Source organism: Haliotis asinina, chromosome 9 (genome assembly GCF_037392515.1).
Source record: "Haliotis asinina isolate JCU_RB_2024 chromosome 9, JCU_Hal_asi_v2, whole genome shotgun sequence".
Classification (NCBI taxonomy): Eukaryota; Metazoa; Mollusca; class Gastropoda; order Lepetellida; family Haliotidae; genus Haliotis; species Haliotis asinina.
In genome coordinates this window covers 48,766,828-48,786,660 of record NC_090288.1, presented here as the reverse complement: position 1 = coordinate 48,786,660, position 19,833 = coordinate 48,766,828, and the positions used below count along the sequence as shown (strand labels likewise).

The window sequence follows — 19,833 nt, the reverse complement described above, 5'->3', positions numbered from 1 at the left end:
ATGTGGCAAGTGTCTGCATGTGTTAATGTTGTTTATCAGAACTCGAATATTCCAGAACTATATGAACGACAGTCTTTCAGGACAGTGATTGGTTGATGAAATGTGAGAGTAAGATGCAGTTATTGAAGTTTCATTGTTTCAAGCTTAATATGTGAGGAATTCCTATGACGTTTATCTCCTCGAAGAAGGAGGATGGATCTGACAAACCTTGAAAAGCAAGGATTTGAACCGATCGTCACAGGTTTCTATTTTGCCCAAGGGCCGCAACTCCGAGCATTGTGTTAGAAGCGTGGGTTACCCATGAACCCACCATGTACTCACATGGTGTTCCTTGTAGACGTAAACTGTGTTGGTGAAGGTGGCGGGCAATGCCATGAGAGATTCACACTCAGTACTGGAGAGTTGCATCCCAGTTCCGTTGAGATAACGATGCACTGGAAACAGGGAAAGCGTCCCGTCATCTACTGATGTGGCCATGGATCTGCAGAAGCCAACATTCATGAGACACAGATAATCACAGACATCACAACATCTCCTACCAATCAATGTAACTCAACACTTAGACTCTGAAAGTATATAAATTTTTGTCTGGAACAAATTACTGCACATGTATGTAAAGGAACCACGATTGAGAAAAGAGAACCAAAGATCCTGTACGTGAGGAAAGAGCCTAAAGACTATTGCATTGAAGACAAGCTGACGAGAAGGGAGCATAGTATGGTTCGGGGGCTATGAGAAAGAGTAAACAGTATTTATATATACCTGCAACTGCTGCTTGGAGTTACTACTTGGTTACGTCTTCTGTGGATGTCGATGAACCATACATCATTATCAGGTGTCTTGACCAATCCCTCCACCACCCTTGAGTCTCTCACTGCCACCTCACTGACACTGGGTGGTGTTGTATCTATTGTCACTCCATCAGAACACACTGGGTCAGATGCTTCCAATGCTCGATTGTAGGCCACCACAGTCACGTGATACTTGCCAACAGAGGGCGCTGTCCAGGAGGCGGATGTGGAATATGTTTCAGTAACCTGCATGAAAGATTATGTATGTATGGATTAAACTAAACTTCCCAAACTAAACTAAACTTCCCAAACTCTCCGGTTTCGGCTTATGGCCTCGTACCCAACCAAAACGTCGTGTGCATATGTACTCATATTGGAAGACTCACGTTACAAGAAACATTCTTCTTGACTAAAAAAGCACAGATGCTATATCTTATTGTGTTTCCACTAGGCATTTTAAGCAGGCCGTAGTGCCCTTCATCTTCATTTGGAACTTTGTCCTTTTAAAAAAACAGTAATACTGATATTAACAATTTTTACGTTCAATTTCATGCTATTTTTGGAATATTCAATAAAGGTGTCCCTTTTGAAATTCTTACTCCCTGTCCTTTCTGGATAATGGAAGAAACACTCAGTTGTTTACTTTTACTTTTGTTGTTGTTGTTGTTTTGTTTTTGTTTCATTATAAGTATAACATCTTGACTAAATGAAATGTAATTGGGTAGGTCTGTGTACCTGTGCATTTGATTCTAATGAAAAATCGTTTGCTTGGAAGCAGTTTGAGCCAAATCTATATTGGTAGAATTTGACCCCACTCTCTTTGTCAAAGAACCCTCCCCAGTGGGCGTGGAGCTGGCGACTGTTCTGGTAGTCCACTTCCGGGCGGCCAGACTGACCATCGTGGACAGCGCCAGGACTCGGGGGACTTGCATCTATTGTCACCTGGATCAGAACGTAAAGGAACTTTAGGAAATTTAAGCACTAAACTCTCTCATTGCCATTTAGAAATAATCTAGAAATTTATTAATGATATGATTTTAACATGAAGAGCACCATGTATCAGAGTATAGTACTTTTCCAGTTTGACCCCACTCTTTTTCTCTGTGGGTGCGGTCTTGTGCATAGAGCCCCAGTCATAAATCAGTTGAAGTCAAAGGTACAATGTTGCACAAAAGAAGTTCCACTCACTTTGAATCGCAGCTTTGTTGTAAGTTTTGCGTGGTTTGTGACAGTGACCTCTAAATGGTAGTCCGCGTCATGTGATCCCTTGCTTTTGTCACTGAATATTCCTCCATGTGAAAGACTGCTGTCTACTACGGTAGGTTTTACTTGAAAGTGACGATGATAGCAGCCTTTGGCCGGTGTGCAGTAGCAGTTAGCTCCCCTTGCGACACCAGCATAGGTGGTCTTGCAGTCAGCAATGCTCTGTTTTATAAAATATCTAATTACAGTATATACAATGAAAATCTGAATCACGTACCGATAATGTCAGTGTGGCTAACATGCACTGTTAGATACAGGTCAAAAGTACCGCAATTGGATAAATATCAAGTTCGATAACTCGGCGTATAATAGTTTTGGCTGGATAGATTTTCTTACGGTTGTCTCCCCTTGCGCCGCAATGTGCTGAGCTCCATGCACTATGTTTCGACCATGATATCTATCCACAATCTGCCATGACACCGTCTCCAAGCCGCTGTGCTCATCATACGCGATCCACTCCATCCTGTAAACACAGTCATTCTGTAATATTAACACATAAACTGACAGGCAAAAGAAACGTCCCCGATCATTGTTTTTATGAAAAAAATGAGAGATACACATGCCATTTAATGCTGAAATGTTTTATATAATTTTTGAAAATGTTATGTAGACTGTCATTATAGCAACAATTGAAAGAATCTGCTTTAAGTAGACTTTTTCTGACGTTTTTCACAGGAGGCTAAAATGTCCGGTTGTCGATCACAACAGCACATGCACATCAGTACCAACAGAGTGTCTCAGGGTGTCAAAATCCTTAGTAATGAGTGTGTCCACCTCTTGCGGAGATACATGCTGCCACACGACGTCGCTCAGAGTGCACAAGTCGTCTGATGACAACGGCTCGACTTCCTGGACGCAACCACGTGCTGCACATTCGTTCTGACGTCTGTATACACGAACACGACCATCAGCTTGGTTCATCTGGAAACGGCTCTCGTCACTAAACAGGACTCTGCGCCAGTTCCGCTGCTGCCACTGCCGAACTGCCCTTGCCCAAGTCAGTTGACGACGTCGATGTTGCAGCGTTAATGTTATGCCCCGGAATGGTCTGTAGGCCATGATGCTGAATTGGCGGAGTCATCTGGATACAGTCCTTCTACTGTTTGCATGGCCAAGGCTGGTTGCTGGCCGGTCTTCCCGAGGGGTGGTGACGGGTGGTCTTCCTGTCCTCGGCCTGTCTGCAGTCCGACCGGTTGTTCGGAAGCGTGTCATCAGTCTAGTGATCGTTTTCTTGCAGCATCCCATGGCTACATGACGGTGCGATGCACCCAGCTGCAGAATCCCAATAGCTTGTTCTCCCTGTTCTGCTGTAAGTCGAGGCGTGTTTTTCGTGTCCAACGTAGGGAAGTGATGAATTCGAACAGTCGAGCATCACTTTTATACTGTCATTTAATACGGGTATGTTCAGAAGCATGTAAAAAACATGAATAAAAGCGATTTTCACGCTTACAACGTGGTGTTTCCTTTCGGTGTAACGTGGGCATGCGTTCGGGGGATGTGGTCCTATTGATAAATAAGCAAAAATATATTAATTTTTACTTCGGGGACGTTCCTTTTGCCTGTCAGTTTATATACATATGAGTATAATATATAACATATTAATAAACAATAAGGCAGCCAGAGGTCTTAATGTAGCCGTGTTATCATAACGTTGCGTCACCGAGCCAGTGATGAATTCTGCTCTTGTGAATCTCACAAACTATTGTGCACAGAATGAAGAACTGGAACAGGGTCCTAAGACCAGCGGATATTTCCGCGTCTAAGTGAATCCAACAAACAGTTGTACACTTTAAGTATAACGGGACCGGAATTGGCACCCATGACAAACGGATTCCTGCATGACTAGAAGATGTCATTCCTACACAGCCAAATACGGAATGCGACACACAATGGTAGACAGAAAGTATTAAAACCGGAGCGGGGACCGAGGGCCGCAGAAATTGTTAAGCATTGTTAAGAGAAATAGGCATTGTTAAGAGAAATATTTCTTACGCATCAAAATGCCGAATCATTTCGACAAATGTGCCTTTAGATACATGTTTAGATACGTCCGTGGCAAGAATATTAAGCTGATATTACTTTTCACCATTACTTACGTCATTTCAGAGAATTCCTCCACATTGTGAACGCTGAGATTGAGTCTGTCTCCTCTGGTGAGCCACAAGTTCTCTATGACTGGTGGTGATGTGTCGATGTGAACTGTCACACTCTCTTCTTTCATGTCCGACTTGATGTCATAGGCTCGAACCCAGAAGCGCACAGTGTCACCATCAGCAAGGGAGGGTCTTATAGTCTGTGACTGGGTCAGACCTTGACTGGTGAACGCATTAGCAGCTGGGGGACTTGTGATGGACGTTCCTCCTTTGTGGTCCTTCTTGTACGCCGTTAGGAATCGAATTACGCCTGTTGAATAAATATCCCATTTTATGTATATCTGTAATGTCAGAGATGACACTGACCTAATCTAAACAGTTTAGTGAGTGAGTAAGTTTAACCCTTTTCGAACAGTTATAATATATTTAGGACAGCCTCATGAAGTCCTGCAGGTAGACCAGTGACATTGATTTTGAAAATCATTTTGCATCACACAGTCGCTAGTGTTTTTTTTTCAGAAAATCGTACACATGCAAATTTCACGTTACATACCAACTATCTTTCAAGATCGATTACTGCACAAACAACTATGATCATTAGGAAGTGCATGGGGTGATGCACGCTAGAAATATTTCTCATTATGATATCAACATTAATTGACTAAGATAGATCGTAATTTTAAGATATGTTAATGTGCATTTTAAAGAGGATTTAACCGATGTTAATACACATAGTGTGCCGTTGAGGGTAACGTTTGATACATTGCACGATACATCAGTAAACCACAGTATATGAGTGCAACTGCATGGACACAATACGATTCCAGGAAAATTCCAACAAATTAAGTATATTTTGTATATCTCCAACAGAAGCCGCGAGTTGTTTTTTATGAAGGCACCCCTGAAGATCAGGGCAAGAATTGATCTTCAGTAACTCATGCTTGTAAGATAGGCTGGTCTGGCTCGTTGACTTGGTTGGCACATGTCATTGCATCCCAGTTGTGTAGCTCGATGCTCAAACAATTGATAACTGGATGTCTGGGCCAGATTCCACAGTTTATAGGCCGCATACATACAGTTTGACTACTGCTAAGTGCGGCTTAAAACTAACCTCACTTAGTATTTTCATGAAGTGATGCGGGTCTCAGAGCTTTTCCACATTATGGCATTGTGCTTTAAACCTTAAAACATACAACGAACCGGTGATAGTGTCCTGTCTTGTTCAAGGTATTTTACTCTGCAGAGCGAATAGCGACGCTGTGGAAGATAGGAGTACGCGTAGCCGATCGTGTAGGGCCACTATGGTTAGACGATATGCTGTAGAACACAGGTCTGCATTAAACTACTTTAAACTACTGACAGACGTGTGAGAGTTGGACCTGGGTCGTTCATATTGGCAGAACAGTGTTAAGTCAACAGAGTACGCTGTTCCCATAGAACATCCCCCACGCTTAGGACGTGTACTATTGCCTCGACGGTTTCGTATTTTTACGTTTCCTTTTTACGACGCCGTTCTAAGAAACAATCATATCGTTAAGTGATCGTAACTCCTATACTTTAACACTCAGTAGCTCAGGGGTACGACGCAGGCTTGTATAAGTCACTAAGGTAATAATGAATAGTTTAAGAGAACATTGCTTAAAAAATATAAATATCAGAGGAAGGGATTCATATGCATCCAAGAGCTTAGCATTCTGTACAGACTTGGAGTAAGAATAGGTCAGACGTTGGAGTCAAAGTTGTGTGAAGGCGATTTCAGTGTTGTCACAACGCCCAGTGTACAGTACACAGCCCTGTACACTTAAAAGAACCCACGAATCCGTAGGTACATGACCAAACGGTTGCCAATGAATACATGCAAAAACTTTTTTTGCGGGTATAGCAACGTGCTGTAAAACTTGGACAAAGTACTGTGATCATGTTTTTCAGTGAAACCATCTGTGAATGGGTACCTCGTGAAAGCATAATACTAACGATATACACATATTAGACATCACCCATCAAGATGCTGAATATGAAATATGCAATAAGCTTCAGATCCTACCCTGAACATTACTAATGGCAGAGACTCTTCTGTCACCCTCGTTGTCATCATAGTCCGAGCTGAGACCAGAAACAGAAGCCACCCGCTGAAGCCACTTATTGTTGTGATGCACTGTGTTGATGAATCTGTTGGCCCAGTCCACGGTCACTGCTGATGACGTGGTTTGCCATTCTGACGTTGCTGATGATGCTGTCGTCACACGCAGTTGTTTATTAGCTTGGACTGTGACAACGGACGTGCCGTCGTACATGAAGATCCGTCTGGCACTTTTGTGATTACCTGCCTTGTCGTAGGCAGAGAGGACAACGGAGTACACGCCCGCAGATGTCAGTGTGTAACTGTTGGAGGTCTGAAACGTTGATTTTCATTCAATATACACACCACGAAAACAAGTACTTCACTTTGTAATCGAGGATATACACGATATTAAACGATGGTCCCGTGTAAAACCATATTCATTAAACGCGTGAATGGCTGAATCCCCTAGTTAGATAATTACTAAACCATTCACTTGTTTCATAAATATGGCAGTACACGGGACATCGTTTCGCATTATATTTATTAATCATCCAAAATTAGCCAAATAATATCTCAGAATTCAGTTTACAGAACGAGTACATTACGCTGTCATAACACGTGACATGGTTATGAATACATTTCATTTATAACGCTACAACCACAAAGCCAGCGTTAGTCTATTTAACGTGATTAAATACATAAGGGGATCTGAAAAAGGGACCAAATGACTTTAACCAACACATTCATTTTTTATGTGAATTCCATTATACGCAGTCCAGCGAAGACAAGACATGTCCCTTCTTTGAGATGTGGGCGGCGGGGTAACCTAGTGGTTAAAGCGTTCGCTCGTCACGCTGAAGATCCGGGTTCGATTCCCCACATGGGTACAATATGTGAAGCCCATTTTCTGGTGTCCCCCGCCATGATATTGCTGGAATATTGCTAAAAAGCGGCGTAAAACTAAACTCACTCACTCTTTGAGGTGTGTAGTTATAAACAGCCGACATTTTGTTTTGATCATGTTACTGTTCCGTAAGCACGCGATGTTATTGCATAATGGATAATGATTCCACTCTGAAATGTAGGTTTTATTCAGTCTAAACGGTACATTAACAAGATGAGTTAATTACTGTATTTCAAGGGAAACTGCAGTAATCTAGACTGCCATAGCTTGATTAGATACACGAGTATATGTTTTAAGGTCTGAATGACAGGAACATGCTACAATGAATGAGCGAGCATGGTTTAAGGCCGCTTCCACAAGAAGTAAATAAGACACAGGAACCAGCAGTCCTCGACAGCGCACACTTCTGGTACATTCGATTAGTATAGCGTTGTGTGTGATTGAGCCAAGTAGCTGACTGAATATATCCACTGACTACCAGTAGCGTTAGTTTGTTACTGGTACTGGGAGAGTACATAATGGCGATCGCCGTAGCTAGCAATGTTACAGCTATATAAAAAATACTTTTTGGAATCAAGACTGGACCAGATGAATCAGAAACTGAAGCCATGAGCAAAGAGTCACCAAAGGAGGTTGATAATCAATGATCACCACATCATTTTAAGGCAGCACGAACACGGGGCATAGGTAAATATTTCCGGAAAGCACCTACCGGGTACCCATTTACTGCTAATGAGAGAGTGAGTATGGTTTTACGCCAAATATAGTAATATTCCAGCAGTATCACGACAGGGCACACCAGAGATGGCTTCACACATTGTACCCATCTGAGGAATCGAACCCGAGTCTTCGGCATCACGGGCAAACGCTATAACCACAAGGCGACCCCACCTCCCCGGTACAGGTAATAATAACAAAGCCACTGACATGAAGGTGAAGGTCACATGACTTATCCCTAAGAGTACGCATTTACTGCTTATTTAAGCATTTCTGCTAATGAGTGAGCGAGTATGGTTTTACGTCGCTTTTAGCATATTCCAGCAATATCACGGCATCTTTACACATAGAGCACGTCGAACGAGCTCGAGGTGACACTCTTACCGTTGAACTGGTTAACGTTTTGGTGTCGACCTGACGTTTCACTCTAAGTTCAGTCCCGACGGCGTGGAGCTCATACACCTCCCTCACAAAGTGGTCGACACCTGCATCAGCATCGGCCCAGCCACTCCAGCGGAAGGAGGTTGTGGACTGAAACATGCCACGGAATTATAACACGATGGATACTGTGAAGATCAACGAAGGTTGACTGTGGACTGAAACATGTCACGGAATTAAGGCTGGGTGAATTTGTAATCTTCTATGCTAATAATCACTGCAAATTTATTGCAGTGATTAATGTGTCCGGCCATATACTTACAGTTTTTATGATATTGGGTGCGGTCAACATGCTGCCAACACAGGCAGTAGACCCAGTACAGTGGTAGGGAACCACCAAGTCAATGGTCATTGTGAAGGCATGGGTCTGTGTCGCACCGCTGTAGTAGTGGGTTGCCAGTGTGTTACTCTCTTTGTTTCGGACCTTCACATTCCCCCCATTGCTTGTTGCATAGGAAAATTCGATACTGAAAATAGGAATATTGATGGTGAACATGATGGTGACAATGGTGCAGGTGGTAATGATAAAAAATGGTGTTGAGGATGAAGATGGTGGTGATAATGAGGATGTGGTGGTCCTATAAATTACAGAAGGCGGAAGGAACGTGAACTGACGAAAAGTGACCTACTGTGGTGCAATAATACGTATCTGATATACTAGAACAATGGAATCATATTTCATGGCAATGACATTCAGCTGCACCTAATTAGACGACTGATCGGATATACCAGGTGTGTATTTCCGTTATAATAACATTCAAGTTCACACAAACGTAGTGGCATTGTGTATTCGTATTTTTACGAGTTATTTTTTTCAAAAGCTGCGTTTCTTTTGTTGTAGGCATGTATGTCGCTAGCATTGTGTACTGAACAGCTACAACCTACAAACATTCCATCTGAAATTTATTGATACAATCTGTCTGAACGCGCCTTCCTTGAGCACAGAAGTATTTTGAAAGAACTGATTTCAAGTTTCCCTACTCACACGTCTTTGTGTCGGAAGGGTAGAGGTAGTACAGAGGACCCTGTAGGGTTGCCTTCACACGTGTACAGGTCAGTGTCGGGGCTGGTCCTGCTGGCTCCACCACAGTTGAAGGTCTTCGTCGAGGTGACACGTCCACCTTGATACAAGATCACCGCGTTGAATGATACAACTCATGCATTTTAGAAGTGGTTATTTGGTTATAGAGGATACATGGGAAGGGAGGAAGTGGTGGTGGTGGTGGTGGTGGTGTGTGTGTGTGTGTGTGTGTGTGTGTGTGTGTGTGTCTGTGTCTGTGTGTCTGTGTGTCTGTGTCTGTGTCTGTCTGTTGGAGTATTGGGGTTTGCAATATTTCAGCTATATGACGGCGACCCGGAAGTTATCAATCCAGTGACTGATGTTGCGAATAACCACCAATCAACTACGTGAGATCTGACCACTTGAACCATTTGGTCGGTTTGACCAGGTCAGTGGAGACTAATTCTTATCCCGAAACCCTGTGGGATTTGCCATTTGCATGCTCAAAGCTTGGACTGTTTTTTCCAAAACAGTTCCTTCACTAGTAACCTTTAAGAAAAGTGGGTGATTGATTCACGTTAGTTTCCCGTCACTTTTAACAATATTCCTTCAATATCGGCTTTGTAGGGAATCGAGCCCGGTTCTTAGGCGCGACAAGGGAACGCATAAACCAGTAGACTATCCGCCGCCCCCTTCTTGGGCAGTGTTCAGAAATTGCGATGTTAATTTACCCGTCATCACCAGCAACTGAAGCGCTTGTGCCAACGTTGGCTTGTTCTTTGGACGGTCATATGCAAAGTCCTTTAATTGCGTTTTGAAGTGTCTGGGGAAAACATACCTCTCTTGAGTTTGAAGGTAGCGGAACCACTGATAATGCCCACTTTGAAGCCTTCAATGAATGCATATGCGGCTGGGGGAGTTGTTTTGTAATCAGCTGTGAACTTGTAGTACATTCTGGATGGAGAGTTGATGTTAGACCATCTCGTCGATTGGGATGGACCCTTATTGATGTTTGGAGGTGCTTCAGCTGTGTCACCATTGCTGGCCGTCAGTCGTAGGATGTTGTAGTGTATTGTCGGCTTCGTTGTTACTGTAACATAGAACTCTTACATGCATTTTGGTCTGTAGGAACAGAGAAGAGGGACGTTGGTGGTAGGTGGGCAGGTGTCAGACGTTTCCCTCTTGATGAAACCCCTGGGCACAGGTGCTTAATTCTGTTCTGGGTCTCCTTTCACGACATTAACTTTACGATGGTTATCCTTAATTCCCATTCTTCAACATTGCACTGATGTTAGATTAGTGACTTGCGTTCACCTTAGTGCTTTGTGAAAGGTGGTCCTGGCCGACAGTTAATGTGAATGTAAATGTTATACGATTTTGCTAAAGCACTTACAGGTCACAAGTATGGTATAATTATACAGATTCTATCTGAATGTTTAGTTGGCAAAGTTCCTCTTCAAAGAAGTCCATCAGTGACTCCAAAACACTCTATTCGTTATTCGATATGTACTACCACAAGGTATTACAGCAGGGGCAGAGCGGTGTGTGAAAGGCAATCGCCAGCCAAACTGCCTAGCCACTGTCCGAGGTTCAAGTTACCCCGCAAAGGAACACATTACCTTTCAATCCCTACGGACCTAACAGTGGTCAGACAGGTTTCTGGTCAACCTGCAGTATCACTCTCCTCATCCACAATGTCATGCTTGAGTGGCCAACTGGCCATTGTGTAACTGTAATTACAGACACCTGACCTGCGAATGACTCTTGGCTGCTGACCACGAAAATAATGGTCCAGCTGCTTGTATTTCACTTGTACTGACAACACGGTCATTATTAGATTAGTGTATTCAGCTTACGTAACTCAGGTAATACATAACTCTCCGATAACACCCACGCTAAGTGCCTGCTATGGTTTCTAGACCTAATAGTTAGCTTAAGGACCAACTACACTATGTTTGGTTATGCGTATTTTATTCCCCCGAAAGTAGACTGTCCTAGTAAATGCTTCAGACTAATTCTGCAGAAAGAAACTTCAGCAACAAGAATTACACCTGACTTTCATTTTGCTTTTTTATGTAAAGAACAACCCAAAACATTCAGACGTTTAGAAGTAATTAATTAATCTGGTTTACAGCTGTAACTGAAATATATTTCGTATACCATTCCCCGCAGTCATGTCTGAATCGGCCCCTCCGCACCCTGGATCTCTGACAGAAACACACATGTTCGATTTCTTAGATTGCGTCAAGCGTGTTAACAGCAGTATTAGCTTACTAGTCTGGCAGTTTTTCCCTGTGAATCCACTGGAACAGGCACAGTTGCTGGCGTACTCGGATCTGCAGGTCCCGGGATAACACCAGGTACTGTCACTACGCCAAGAACACGCCTCTGTAATCCATAATCGTAAAAAGTAAGTGAGTGAGTGAGTGAGTGAGTGAGTGAGTGAGTGAGTCAGTCAGTCAGTGAGTCAGTCAGTCAGTCAGTCAGTCAAAAACAAAAAAGACTGTATGTAAACTAATTTGAAAGAGAAACACAAAATACCTGTGCAAAATACATCTACCCGTGATGATCCGAGTTAGAACTGATCTTCTTTGTTAAAGGCGACTAACGGGATCGATGCTCATGCTGTTGATCACCGTATTGACAAGTCAAGGCTCCTTTATTTGCAGACCGCAACCACATGACTGGTACATTACTGAGTGTAATGATAAACAACCACCCAAACCAATCATAGATGTGTTCCGTATACCGGTATGTGAAGGCGATTACTCACTGGTACAGGATTTTTTGTTAGACGACACGACGTACGCCCTGTGTCCTGCCTGCTCCAACACAACACCTTCACAGCGACTACACTGCTGGTTGGAGCTGCTGGTGCACTCCTCGAGGTTGCAGTTGCTGATGGCGGTGCACACTGAAAGGAATGGTGAGGCATATCGTGGGTTAGCATAAACATCCATCATTCAACTTTATTGATGACTTCTTGAATACATGACACGTTTAAAACAACAGCTTTTATCCCTTACACATCAGAGCATATCGCATCGGAGCTATTTCTTACTCCTTTATCAGGTGAATGACTGATTTGGGATACGATGACTTGTGTCATTCATCTGAAGGAGCAAGAATTAGCTGCAAAACGTCGTGTAGAGAATGAGACGTTGTTATTAAAAAAACGTGTTTTAGTCAAGTTCGTTCAGCTTCTAAATGCCTTTCAAAAGCTCCCGTAAAGGTCCCGGTGAAGAGTAGGCCTTCAGCAACCCATGCTTGCGATAAAAAGCGACTATGCTTGTCGTAAGAGGCGACTAATGGGATCTGGTGGTCAGGCTCGCTGACTTGGTTGACACAAGTCATCGGTTCCCAATTGCGCACATCGATGCTCATGTTGTTGATCACTGGATTGTTTGGTCCAGACTCGATTATTTACAGACCGCCGCCATATAGCTGGAATATTGCTGACTGCGGCTTAAAACTAAACTCACTCACTCGCTCATACTGGGCGGTAGCGAAGCCTAGTGTTTAAAGCGCTCACTCCACAGGCTGAAGACCAGGGTTCGATTTCCAAAGGTGTATAGTGTTTGTTGATTTAGTGTAACTTGAAAACAGACAATATTTAGCTTATATTGTGTTATTTAAGATCGCGGAATATTTAGTTGATTTTTGGCATCACACAGTATTTTAGGATTTAGTGTGATTTCAAATCACACAATTTAGTTGATTTAGTGTGATTTGACGTCACACCACATTTTGTTGATTTAGTGTGATTTGACATCACAGAATATTTCTTTGACACAGTGTAACTTGACATCACACAATGGTCAGTGTGTGATTTAACATCACGCAGTATGACTTGTGTGTACGTAGGTTCATGTTGTAGGTAAAAACTGCAGTACTTACTCCTGCAGCGCTCCTGGCTTGGATAGAAGCCGTCATTACAGTCGACACACTTTCCGGGTGAGCTGCAGCTGCCTCCACTGACGTACTGCGTTTTGCCGTTACTGTAGATGATGTGAGATGTCCTGTATGTGATGGTGCAGGCATCGGGGTTGATATCACCATCACATATAGCTGAAGAGTAATAAAGGTAAGTAAAACGCAGAACTCAACAACAAAACAATGTATGTTTCTTGCAACAACAAAGACAAAAACTGTGGTCAGTCAGTGCTACAACTAGATATTTCCAAAACACCATGATACCGATCGACTGCAATTTCACCTGTAGTAAACATTTTCTTTAGAACAGAGTTGATCGAAAGCTTGTATGAAATCTTTTATGCTCTTGAATTGGGTACATATCTTTGCTGGACGATAACAAAGCAACATTTTAGGTGCTATTGGTGCTTTTTCGCCGTGTTATATATATTTGGGTTATGCATAAGGAGATAATATTTTGGGTACCTGGGTTGTGTGTACGCAGATTGTAATGGGGCACCTGGGTTATGTGTACGCAGATTTTAATGGGGTATCTGGGTTGTGTGTAAGAAGATTGCAATGGGGTACCTGGGTTGTGTGTAAGTAGATTGTATTGGGGTACCTGGGTTGTGTGTAATCAGACTGTAATGTGGTACCTGGTTTGTGTGCTATGACGTTGTGGTTGCATTACCTGGTTATGTTTAAATTTAAAGATGCTGTAGACGCAGTGTTTAGGTTGTGTAAAAGGCGATTGTAAATGAGGTACCTAGGTATGGGTATAACGAGATTGTAAATGCTGTATTTGGGATGCATATAAAAAGGGGTTGTAAATATGGTACCTGGGTTATGTGTAAAGAAATTGTCATCGTATAATTTGGTTATGCTTATGTAGGTCGTAAATGAGGTACCTGGGTTGCGTGTGTTGAGTTTGGAAATGTGGTAACTGGGTTGTGAATAAGGAGGTTGCGACTGAATTATCTGGTTATCTATTATTTACTCGAGGTCTACACCGTTAGGTTACTCGAGCACGGAGATGTTACAAATATATGTAATATTTCACGGGTCTATCACTAACACCTAACCTTCAAAACAACGGACTGCCCCGGCTAATGAATAAGACATCTGACTTCTCTCCTTCCTGTGGGATGGACTCCTCTCATTTGCAACACAAGGTTCAAAGTTTCTTATTTCCTCATGTCAAGCATGATCTAACATCATTGTGACAGAGGTATTACCATCGTGACGTCATAACCGTAAACCACAATGACTTGATGCGTCTAGCTGTATTACACTAGTGTAATATTTCCGAAAATATATTACACAGCAGTATACAGTGGTATACATGGGTGAGGAACAAACTATGGTAAACAATGACACCCCACGATCTAAAGAATGGCCGGTTAAAGGTCGGAAGCCTTGCTCTCTGGGACGCTGTAATTCGCTGTGCAGAGTTGCGTCCCTTCGGTAAGCCAGTTACATATCCTTGTGGGTTTGAATCCCGGTTCGCCCTGTTCATATTTCTGAATCTGTCAGACCGTACCCATTCTTTAGGGGTTCATCACTGTGTAAAACGATTTGGGTGTGTATCACTTCGGGTTTTCCCCCACATTAAGCAGGCATGCCGTGATATAATTGGGACACTGTTAAAAGCAACGTTCATCCAACTCATCATTGATTTCAGTCTCAGTAACTTACGGTGAGGACAGCTGATATCGTCTGTTGACCTGTACCCACTCTTACAGTGAAATGACTTGTCAGAGACTTGTCTGAAATGTTGAAATATTTTTATTTGTAATAAATGTCATGCCGTGACGAAGGGGCAAGGAATAGCCCAGAAACGTTGTGAAAACAATAAAGAAGAAGTTGACATCCATAACATTTTGTCGTATATTAGAATACCGACTTCTAAATGCCTCTCATGAACCTCATAATAAATGTCATTACGTTTGTAGCATATCACAACAGTCATTGGACAACACACTCGTGAACTCCTGTATCTGTGGTCAAGTGGACAGTGCCTCTGACCAGAGGCCATTTAGTTGGGTAAGATCCTCCATCATAACAAAAAATAATTTTGTTACTTTTTGTTACCCTGACTTGCGTTAGATATTACAGGGATAAAACCAGTGCTTGAAAGCCCGAAGCTTGTTTATTGTTTTCAGCCGTGTGTCTATGTTAAACTAGGATGGTATCTAGGTGTGCTAGCACAAGGAATCTAACCCCCATTTCTCCACATCTCATGTTAAAACATGTTTGAAATTTTAAACGTTCATAGACCGGTCCAGTTATTATATAATGAGGGAAATAAATAAAGGAACACCACTTCACAGCAGCGTTCCTCAATTTATTCTCACCACAGCTCAATACAAATGTGATGAAACTAGCAAAGAATAAAGGAACATTTGTGCTGTCATAAGTTGCCTTATTTGTTTCCCGTAGAATATTTTTTAACTTCAGCTGTTGGACTTTTAATTCTTGATGAAGTTACGACGTTGATCTCTTATAACAAAAGCACTAACCTGTGTCTTGTGCAGCGGTCCCAGTTCAAAAAGCCACATTTGGTCGTGTATCTCGAATTTCGGTAGGTGATCTTTGTTACAACATTTTTTCTGGAAAGATACGAACATTTGTTATATGCATATTTAAAGAACACGATGCCAACACGATGAGTATGTTGAAATACTATTTGATGAGTGTGTCGGAATACTGTGAGATGAGTGTGTCGGAATACTGTGAAATGAGTGTGTCAGAATACTATTTGATGAGTGTGTCGGAATACTGTGAGATGGGTATGTTGGAATACTGTGAGATGAGTGTGTCGGAATACTGTGAGATGAGTGTGTCGGAATACTCTGAGATGAGTGTGTCGGAGTACTGTGAGAAGGTTGTGAACTCGAAGATTGTGAGACGGTTGTGTGTCTAAAGATTGTGAAAAACCTGTGTGTCATGATCAGAAGATTGCGAGAAGACTATTTCAGAATACTGTCACCGTTTAGTGAGTGAGTAAGTTTAGTTTTACGCTGCACTCAGCTATGTGGCAGCGGTCTGGATCAGACAATCCAGTGATGAACAGCACGACCATCGAACCTGCAATAAAGATTATGTCGGAAAAACAAGTTGGCATCCTTTTATTTATTATTGATATACTCTTTAAAAAAGTAGGGGATCTTCGTTTGTTGTTTGTTTTTTTTTAATTTACGATTAAAAATATTGAGGAGATTTATCAGAGTCAATCAATGTTGATATGGTATCATTGAATGTTTTGACACTGCATCACCATTGGTTCTTCATACAAACATAGTTATTTGGAATGTAGTCGCTTTTGAAAGATGATTGTTGTACGGCATGTAATTTGCATGGATACGTTTTTCATTTGGAAACAAACGACTAGAAACAAACACTAACAAATGTGTGATGCAAGATGAGTGTCAAAATTAATGTTCTGTGTGATTTCTCGACCTTCTAGAAAAAAGCGTCAAAATAAAAAAAATGCCACCCCATGCATGCACGTAGGGGTGGTAATAGAGGGAAATGGTGGTGCGTTCATAAGATTCTGTTCTTGAAACGCTTGTTAACAATTTCCCTTCCTATCCAAATTGAAAGTTCATTATCCCCTACTTTTTTGGAAGAGTATACCTATGGGTTTTGACGGGACACTCCTCAGTTAATACACACCTCGTCAAACGCACAGCCATGCACTGGTTAGCTAGTATACAGACGACTAACGGTTTTATTGCCCTTGATTTATTTATGATATGGCATTGACATTAGCTGTATTGAACCACACCTGCAATGTAGGCTGGTAAACAGGCATATGCAGTTGAGCATATCGTTTTTTTGTTCCTGGTGCCGATGCACTGAATACGGATATGACTGAACTCCTCACACCTCAACACACAAACACCACACCTCTGTCCGCTGTGCGGAAAAAATTAAACGTCAGATATTAGCTACCATTGTTCCTGCTGACGTCCAACGTTAAGATGGTCCTGTTTGTTGTGGCAATGGAAATAAGTATGCATTATACATAAGTGTTGATCTGACGGCACCAAAGCTGGTCCAGTTTTGCACAAACAACACAGAGGTGACCTATATCAAGATGCTGTCTAGTAAAGCTGAAACTGTTGGTGACGGTTCACTGGCCGTCACGCCATGCATGTCCCATTTGACGTGACTCTGTATAGAGCCCTACCCATATTCATCTTTTAACCGGGTCAAGTCCAGGTTACTTTCTGTATTGCTCTCTGCGGAGGCGGTTCCCGCTAAGAACGCTACATTAAACCTGTACCCCCTTTACACTTTGTTATAATACGTTCCCAAATGATTTGTCTGTGACTTGCCAAATATATATTAGCATTGCCTGGCAACGACTTGTTTCAGTGTTAACTGTCTTATTCAAGAATGTTTGTAGTTTTATGTAGATGGTTCTCTCTCAGATATGATAATATATTTGTTATTAGTTAATCATTCGAAAAACATGTGCCATAATACTGAATATTTGCAGTCGCTTGTGAAAATGCGTTTTCCGTGCCTCTGGTGTGATAGAGCTTTGTAAGGTTTTGGATTTGCGCAATAGTCATTGAAATACATATATCGACAAGTAACGACTTGAATGATATATGAACTACGAACTGATTGTTAATGTGTTATTCTAACCGGTGGTAAGGTGATATAATTGAGCAGGAGTTCATAGCAAAATCCTCAGATATTGAATATTAATTGCTTTCATGTATTCTGGTGTCCTTCGCAGACATTTTTAGATAATCCAGCCTGGACATGACGCAATCCCGTGATCAATATCATGAGCATCGATATACGCAATTTGGGATCATCGTTTTGAAACTCATGACAAGCATAATATAACGTTCAAAAACGAATTAAGGCTGAATGGATTCTATCACCTTCTACCTTGGTTATTGCAACTGAGAATTTGATAAAGGTTTAAAATTAAAGCCACAAAGGAACATGTCTACCGTCTTCAATGAAACGTGTCCACAGGAAACAGCGGAAAATGTTGTGTTAATGTTAATTAAACCCACTCATAAGCAGACTCATTTGTGGCCAGCGTATTTATATATATGATCCTGATAATAGGATGTCCGTAAGAATATGGATTAGTCTTAGAGATGTATAATTTTGTCCCCATCCCGCCCCTCTCGCACTTATTCAGGAAACTCACCCCTCCTCATGTATTTGAACAGTGTGCGATATGGTTTCAAAATTTGGCTAGCCAGATGGGATATAGTTATGTCTGAAAATTACGAGTCAACAAAATAATTCAACAGTTTAAAATCTGGAACGTGTACACGGGTTTCAAAGTTAAGCTACTAACATGATGAACATATTTATCAGGCCATAATCATACATGATTTACAAAAGTGGAATAACTAAACAAGTCGGAGAGACTGATTTACAAAATGACCCTGTGAAAATTAACTAGTCACTAGAGTCAGTCACTGTGGAGATTCAGTGGCCAGACTGGATTTTTATTAGCCACGGGCTAACGGGCTAGTGGCTATTTCGCACACGGTATTTAGAAACATGGATTCTTGTGTGCATAGAAATGGAATATATCTCTTTTCAAACCGTCATCGATATAGTTGTGTTGTATAAAAGTACTTTCCAAATCCACCCCCTACCCCCCAACCGCACCCCAACCCGCCACACCTCCACCTAGACACCCTCTTCCCCCAACCCCGCAATCCCAACTTTGACTCCTGATGATAAATAAAACACGTGCGTTGAATTATCCATAACTGGTGTTAAACACATGGAATGATATTCCGTTATATTGATGCACTCTTCTATTGCCAACAGAATTCACCACAATGTAGTCTCGTGTTTACCAGTGAAAAGTCTAGGCGCAGTATATCATGCATAATAAAAACAGCCCTGTACTTACGCGTTTTCTGTTAGCCCAGCTGTCAAATTTAGAAAAGTAACCAAATTTCCGCAAAACAAGAGATATTTCCACAGATACTTCATCTCCAGTTTAGATCTTCATCATCTGTGGATATCAACGTGGTCTCACCAGTTGTTGACGAAATACAACCTGTTTTCGTGGAATTCTCCCAACTGATTGAGGAAGTGTATTAACCGGAATAAATAAGTCAGTACTCTTTGCACGTCACCTATTCAGGGAACGTGAAAAGGGGAGTAACTGCAATGCATCTTAAAGACATGTTGACAAAGACGACGGGCAGGTCGTGCTTCATCGGAAAAGCCCTCAGGCGTCACTCCTTACAAGACAATTGTACTGGGAGACAATGTGTTCACGTTAGTTGTTTGTTACACTGGGAAATGTTTCAGCTTACACCATGAATTTATTTTAAAATAACTGTTATATTTATCACAATTCCCATTTCAATACTCTATTTTCTTTAGCGGCATGTGGAACCTGTCAAGGATGTTTTCCAGGGACTAAATACATAATACATACATATGTAAACAGTTGATTTTGTAAATATAGTTATAACGTTTTTTTTAAAGTCAAATACAACTGCTGGTTAGTCACGCGTGACTGGTGTCCCAAGTAGTACATTCCTGCAGTGAAGCAATGTGCTGGACTCCACCGTCGCTCAACATCCGCATTCCATCCAGTTCACGCACGTTAGTTGACCTCGTTGTGATGACGTGGAGATTGGATACATCAT

At 41.9% G+C, this 19,833-nt stretch overlaps 1 protein-coding gene across 1 annotated transcript in view; it reads right to left on the bottom strand.

Moving 5' to 3' along the window:
* LOC137296269 (uncharacterized) overlaps positions 1-19,273 on the bottom strand; it is a 50,537-nt gene extending 31,264 nt beyond the window's left edge. Inside the window, exons 1-17 of the mRNA XM_067828021.1 lie at positions 19,083-19,273; positions 15,700-15,789; positions 14,876-14,946; positions 13,166-13,336; positions 12,042-12,182; positions 11,543-11,656; positions 10,107-10,358; positions 9,254-9,389; positions 8,531-8,735; positions 8,215-8,361; positions 6,192-6,540; positions 4,151-4,457; positions 2,391-2,517; positions 1,980-2,216; positions 1,527-1,733; positions 763-1,037; positions 322-481 (exon numbers count right to left, since the gene is read on the bottom strand). Coding sequence (XP_067684122.1) covers positions 322-481; positions 763-1,037; positions 1,527-1,733; positions 1,980-2,216; positions 2,391-2,517; positions 4,151-4,457; positions 6,192-6,540; positions 8,215-8,361; positions 8,531-8,735; positions 9,254-9,389; positions 10,107-10,358; positions 11,543-11,656; positions 12,042-12,182; positions 13,166-13,336; positions 14,876-14,946; positions 15,700-15,789; positions 19,083-19,165 — 3,072 coding nt within the window. The 5' untranslated portion in view covers positions 19,166-19,273. The remainder of the gene's footprint in view (positions 1-321; positions 482-762; positions 1,038-1,526; positions 1,734-1,979; positions 2,217-2,390; positions 2,518-4,150; positions 4,458-6,191; positions 6,541-8,214; positions 8,362-8,530; positions 8,736-9,253; positions 9,390-10,106; positions 10,359-11,542; positions 11,657-12,041; positions 12,183-13,165; positions 13,337-14,875; positions 14,947-15,699; positions 15,790-19,082) is intronic.
* Positions 19,274-19,833: the final 560 nt, after the last annotated feature.